At 40.9% G+C, this 5,836-nt stretch overlaps 2 protein-coding genes across 2 annotated transcripts; one reads left to right on the top strand and one right to left on the bottom strand.

Moving 5' to 3' along the window:
* Positions 1 to 2,023: 2,023 nt before the first annotated feature.
* On the top strand, positions 2,024 to 3,908 carry LOC121680920 (nuclear apoptosis-inducing factor 1-like). The gene is made up of 3 exons (XM_042060517.1): positions 2,024 to 2,869; positions 3,344 to 3,514; positions 3,716 to 3,908. The coding sequence occupies exons 1-3, from the start codon at positions 2,503 to 2,505 to the stop codon at positions 3,901 to 3,903; spliced, it is 726 nt and encodes a 241-aa protein (XP_041916451.1). The 5' UTR covers positions 2,024 to 2,502; the 3' UTR covers positions 3,904 to 3,908.
* Positions 3,909 to 3,988: 80 nt separating this feature from the next.
* LOC121680523 (putative nuclease HARBI1) lies at positions 3,989 to 5,539 on the bottom strand. Its single transcript, XM_042059927.1, has 3 exons — positions 4,751 to 5,539; positions 4,466 to 4,654; positions 3,989 to 4,226 (listed from the first exon to the last, which is right to left on the bottom strand). The coding sequence occupies exons 1-3, from the start codon at positions 5,383 to 5,385 to the stop codon at positions 3,989 to 3,991; spliced, it is 1,062 nt and encodes a 353-aa protein (XP_041915861.1). The 5' UTR covers positions 5,386 to 5,539.
* Between the last annotated feature and the right edge of the window lie 297 nt (positions 5,540 to 5,836).

Raw genomic sequence — 5,836 nt, forward strand, 5'->3', positions numbered from 1 at the left:
AACAAGTAAATTGGCCAAATTAAGTCGCTTCGGATAAAAAGCGTTGCTAAATTAATTTGTACATGGATAAAATGAACATGTCGTTAACCCTTGCTTACCTCAAAAGCTAACGTTAGCTAATTGTCCAAGACCAGTTTAAAGTAGCGTAAATGTCAAAAGGAGCCATTAACATTATATGAAAGCAAAAATAATGTATTTCATTCTATTATAGTTGAAGCAAATAGGCTTACCTGAAACAAATCAAACAACTCTTCTTTGCTAGCTCTCGTCGTATTCACCAACCGCTTCCTTCAATGTCTAACTCAGCTCTGGCGGCGGTAAGGCAGTAACGACGAAATCGTAGAACTAAAAATTCGCGCTTTTGTTTCACGGCGGCTGGCCGTATCAGTTGTGACTGTGCTTCCCGCCCCCTGGTGTCTGATCCGGGTCAATGTCTCCATCACGACAGTAAAACAGAGGTGACAGTTACACGGATTTGCCAGTTTGAAGGCGGAGTCTGTCCGGAGTCTACTGCTATCTGGGATGTTAAAAACATTGTTGTTTCATTTATGCAATTCGTTTATTTGTACTGAAAGTACATGCTTATAAGTAATGTATTTGCTTATATTTCATTTGTATTGTTTATTGTAAGTCAGTCATCTCAATGTAATCTTAAGTGCATCCTTAGTTGTTGGTTACACATTAGAAGATGTTCTAAAAGAAAGAAAGAAGTTAATGAGGTCTCATGTTGAAGAATAGAAATAGAACAGAATTCTTATTATTGGTTTTTAGGAATTAACCCTTTAGGCGCCAGAGGTTTTTTTTCGAAACGTTCGATTTTGACATCTTCATTTCAAAAGGCTATATCTTAAAAGTGATAAGAGATACAGACTTTCTGTAAATTAGAGAAATATTAAGGATGACCCAAAGTTTATGTAGGGATTAAATGTTTATATAGGGAGGGAAAGTGAAAACCAGCGCTCCAAGTGGTTGCGTTCCTATCGAAAATCAGCTCCAATGTTAAGTCCCATAGACCGACTTTTCAAATAAATACTACGCAGCCATATCAGAGATTTTATCCACCAAAAATATTTTTCACGGTTTGTTCATTAATGATATGTTAACTCTGAAAATTACAGTCACTGTTATGCCTTCTTTCAAGTTTTTGAAATTGCTCGTTTCGCATCAAAAATGGACTACAACTTAGGGCGCTCAAGTTACGTCACGACCAAGGTTGTATTTTTGCAGTAAACATGCTGTGCTTTTCGCCAGATTGTAATCATCGAGACAAATGGGTGTAGGTTTTACACCTTTCCAAAAGATCTAAAGGAGTTAGAGAGGTGGATCCGCATAATAAGGTGAGTTTTATATGTCTTGTGAAATTTCACAACCAAATCATTCTGCTAATATTGGCTGGCTAGCTGGCTAGCTGTAACGTTAGCAGGCTATATGGGACCACGTTTGAATACGTTTGGCAAACGATGAGAATATCGCTGTTCCTATGCTAACGTTACTGATCTATTACAGAAAACATATTAGTCATATATGATATGTGTGCATGTAAACAACAATAACCGGAAATGTAAGCAGTAAGGTTAAGATAAATTGTCTATTAAACAGGCAAAGTCAAGTGAGCATGTCCATCAGGGATGCGCAGTCTGTACCGACCTATTTTGTATGGGGTTTTTTTAAGTACTGGTTGACGGGTCCGTTATAATTCAATTTTGGCTGACTAGACCTAGCCAAACATCATCTAAAGATTAATAACGGTATATAAGAATTAATCATTTACCAACATTACTGCTGAACATGCAGTGCAGGCAGGCTTAAATGTTAACTGACAATTTCATTAGTGAAGATGGAGATGGTAAGGGAGTAATCTAAATTGTCAATTTTGTTTTTCAGACGAGCTGACAGAGAGCCAAGCCTTTCATCTCTGTCTGGTACAACAGAACTTGTCCGTGACCTTGAATGTGTGGCAGCAACAGCAGGCAACTTAACTTCACGCACAGGACCCTTTGCCTTTCCATCTGGGAAGTATGCAGCTGCCACTTCCCAGATGGAAAGGCAAAGAAAGGGTCCTGTGCGTGAAGTTAAGTTGCCTGCTGTTGCTGCCACACATTCAAGGTCACGGACAAGTTCTGTTGTACCAGACAGAGATGATGCTGCCCTTGCTGAAGCTCTCAAGGAGGTTGAAGATTTAAAGAGGCAACTAAAATCAAGGTCCCAGGGGCCTCATTACAGAAAGAATCCTAACTGCTAATCCTAACTTCCAATTACAGAAGCAGTGCCTAACCTAATGTCCGTTTCCTATCTTATCTGTGGCTTCCTATCTTATCTTTATTTAGGAAAATCCTAAATGTTCTATCAATCTGATTTTTCGACGGCTATCAACAGTTTATGTCTTTTTCTGCACTTAGAATGGGCACGAGACTGATAGAACGCATAACTGTAACGACAAATGAGCTTAAAAGTTAACGTTAAAGCCTAACGAAAGCCTAAACGAAACAGCAAGCTACGGTCATGGCAGGTCCAGCTGATAAGAAGAGGAGGGCTTTTAATTTCAGCCAAGACGAGTTGGAGGCATTAGTTCAGGCGGTGGAAGACAGGAAACATTTATTGTTCGGGAAATTTTCAATGACCGTAACGTCGCAGTCTAAAGATAGACACTGGAAAGAGGTGGCGGACTCTGTCTCAGCAGTTTGTGGGATGCTGAGGACGGTGGAGAGTACAAAGAAAAAGTGGTCCTCTCTAGCAAGTGATGCTAAGATCAGGGGGGTCTTACAAAGGAGGGACGAAGCAAAGACAGGGGCTGGTTTGCCCGAAGTGAAGCCCCTAACCTCACTGGAGGAGAAGATCCTGGCCGTCATGGGTCAAGTTTACACCGAAGGTAAGTTGATTTCAGCACTAGCTTCCATCGCAAATTAGCCAGCTGCTAGCTTGGCAATCGCAACTAATGTTATTAAAGTTTGTCTTCAGTAAGACATATCATGTCTAAACGACAAGAACGCTAGCGCTAAGTTTAGGTTGGGCATATACCTAAAGAGTGGACCTCATAATTGGTATGAACTAATGTCAACTAGTGTCAGTGTGTCTACATTTTGGGGGCGGTGTAGCAGGCTACAGACGTCAGCTAGCTAGTGCTACGATGTAACGTTAACGATGATAATCTAAAATGTAGCAGCGTAATCGGCTACCTGGAGGAGTGGCTACATAGTAACCCTAGAATAGGGCCACCAGAAGCTACATGTTACTTGTGTCGAACCAGACAAAATACAGTCTATGTAGGCCTAGAGCTATGTAGACAGCAAAAGAAAAGCCAACGCTGACAACTCCCTAACGTGAAATAATTTGTGTATCATAGGCATTGCAACCGGCACGGAGGTGGGACTGGATGAGCTGTGTGAGCAGAGAAGTGGCGAGGTGTGTCAGTCGACATCGTCTGACCCTGAATCGAGAAGGGTCATATTAACGCTGATGGACTCAGAGTGTGACACTATGAATCTGCCACCAGCAATTGTCATCCCATCACCTGGTAAGTCGAATTCAACGTTGATGGTAATTTAAAATAAATAGGCTATGAGGTGCATTTTTACAATGATGCTGTCTCAACTGTATGCTACTCCATATGAACAGTTAAGGTATGTACTGTAATGTCCCGTTTAGTCTATGCTGTTCAAGGAAAGGTGCCTAGATTCTGAATCTAAGATTCACAGTTTTTAATTCTTCCCTACAGCTAAAAAGAAGAAGCACATAGGCCTACAAGAGGAGCTTCTGGAGTTGGAGAAGGAGAAGCTGCTGGTAATGAGAGAAAAAGTAAATATTGATAAGGAGAGACTGCAATTGGAAAAAGAAAAATTCGAATTTATGAAGGAGTATTTAAAAAATCGAGGGAACAACATTGTCGATCTCTCTGAACTATAAAAAAAATGCACACTTATTTAAATGTATTTATTTAATATTGTCAAAAATAAATATTTTAAATCAAACTGCAATGTTTTGTCTTTAATTATCTTGTAAAATAATGTGCAATTAAGTTGTTTCTGGCAGTTCTGCCAGTCTGTGCACCATCATGTAGGCCTATGCCATCATGGCCTTCCTCCACATCTTCAACCGGGATGTTTTCAGGGTCCGGGAGATTAGCCATCCTGCATATGTTGTGCAGCACAGCAGTGGCCTTCACAAACATCACCACTCTCTCAAGGGAATACTGAAGATATCCCCCACTCTTATCATGGCATCTCCATCTACAACAACATAAATTAACCAGCACTGCACCAATTAACCAGTTAGTTTGTATTGCCATCATGGTAACAGGCTTTCATTTTTGGTATGATGTTATAGTCCATATTAATATTAAATCATATTAAACTTATACATTTGCTACATTGCTTTTGAAGTGTATAGTTTAACACTAGCTTCTTCTTCAGGGTTACTACACACTCCTTATCTACACTATTGAATGCATCAAAGCAGTATGTCTCACCTTCCTTTCCATATACCATAAAGCCTCTCCTGACGGCTACGGCACCTTTTGTGTGCCACATTATACTTCCTCTCTGCCTCTGTCTGCTCATTCATGACCGGTGTCATTAGGTAGGGTTTCAAGGGGTATCCCGAGTCTCCCAAAAGCCATCCACTTGCCCTGCCCTCACCCAGGTAAGCATTGATATCACTGTAAATGGGCACATTTCATATTTTAAATAGTATTTGAGTGAAGCCTATAATGAAGTCTGTAAAACAATAATTTATGTTAGTGTCAAGGACCTACCTGGTGTTGAATATGAATGAATCGTGGATGGATCCAGGCCACTTTGCCAACAAATGCCGTATAACCATATTTTGGTCCCCTATGGCCTGAACGTTTATGGCATGGTATCCTTTACGGCACACGTATGCCGGCTCACTTGGGCCACTTGGAGCTTTGATTGGAAAAAGTGACCCATCAATAAGCCCAACTACCCCTGGCATTCCACTCAGTTGTAAAAACTCCTCCTTTATCCGCAGAAGCTCTTCTCCACGCGGAAACTGAATATAATTTGGTGCCAGATTGCAGATGGCTTTGGTGACTTCCATGAGGTTGCGTGAAATACACGGCTGTGACACTGAAGACAGGCTTGCAACCTCAGTCTGGAAGTCACCCTTGGCAAAAAAACGCAGAGCATTTGTTACCTGCACAAGCACTGGCAAGGCTCCATGTCTCCTTGTAGGCCTCTCCAGAACTGGACGTAGTTCTTCCACCAAATTCAAAATTAAATGTCTTGGCAGACGATAAAATGAAATTAAAACACGGTCTGGAAAATGTAACACATCATTATGCGGTCTAAGTAGCCTTTCTGCCATTACATTTCTGTTAATGTGTTCATCTTCATTGTCAAAGATACCTACAAGCAGTGCTGCTGCCATATTTTTTTCAGTTAGTGACAGTTATTTTGATTTAGGACAGGGTGAATGGCAACCTAATTTAGGCATCCTAAGTTAGGAATTTCCTAACTTAGGATGATTCTGTAATGGCTAAATTCCTATCTTAAGATAAGATAGGATCTCATCCTAAGTTAAGTTAGGATAGGATTTCAGAGTTAGGAAGTTTCTGTAATGAGGCCCCTGGTCACTCCCTTCTCTGTGAAGTCCTTATCCAGTGAGGAGGTTGGACGAGAAACTGGCCTCACAGATGTTGCCACCTTCCAGGTTTTGGTCAACTATGTTGCCGGTTTAAAGGGTTCCATCAAGTATCACCATGGATGGCGAGTAGAGGATATCACCTTGGAGGACCAAGTATTCATTTGCCTGATGAAACTACGCCATAATTATCCAAATTTCCATCTAGCCAAATTATTCATGTGCAGTCGCACCACCA

Source organism: Alosa sapidissima, chromosome 13, assembly GCF_018492685.1.
Source record: "Alosa sapidissima isolate fAloSap1 chromosome 13, fAloSap1.pri, whole genome shotgun sequence".
NCBI classification, from domain to species: Eukaryota; Metazoa; Chordata; class Actinopteri; order Clupeiformes; family Clupeidae; genus Alosa; species Alosa sapidissima.

What these genes read in the sequence shown, in the direction of transcription:
- LOC121680920 (XM_042060517.1), top strand. Translation starts at nt 2,503, where the DNA reads ATGGCAGGTCCAGCTGATAAGAAGAGGAGGGCTTTTAATTTCAGCCAA. An exon ending in GGGTCAAGTTTACACCGAAG is followed by an intron (nt 2,870 to 3,343) that starts GTAAGTTGATTT and finishes TGTGTATCATAG; the next exon opens with GCATTGCAACCGGCACGGAG. An exon ending in AATTGTCATCCCATCACCTG is followed by an intron (nt 3,515 to 3,715) that starts GTAAGTCGAATT and finishes TCTTCCCTACAG; the next exon opens with CTAAAAAGAAGAAGCACATA.
- LOC121680523 (XM_042059927.1), bottom strand. Translation starts at nt 5,385, where the DNA reads ATGGCAGCAGCACTGCTTGTAGGTATCTTTGACAATGAAGATGAACAC. An exon ending in TCATTCATATTCAACACCAG is followed by an intron (nt 4,655 to 4,750) that starts GTAGGTCCTTGA and finishes GCCCATTTACAG; the next exon opens with TGATATCAATGCTTACCTGG. An exon ending in TATGGTATATGGAAAGGAAG is followed by an intron (nt 4,227 to 4,465) that starts GTGAGACATACT and finishes ATGTTGTTGTAG; the next exon opens with ATGGAGATGCCATGATAAGA.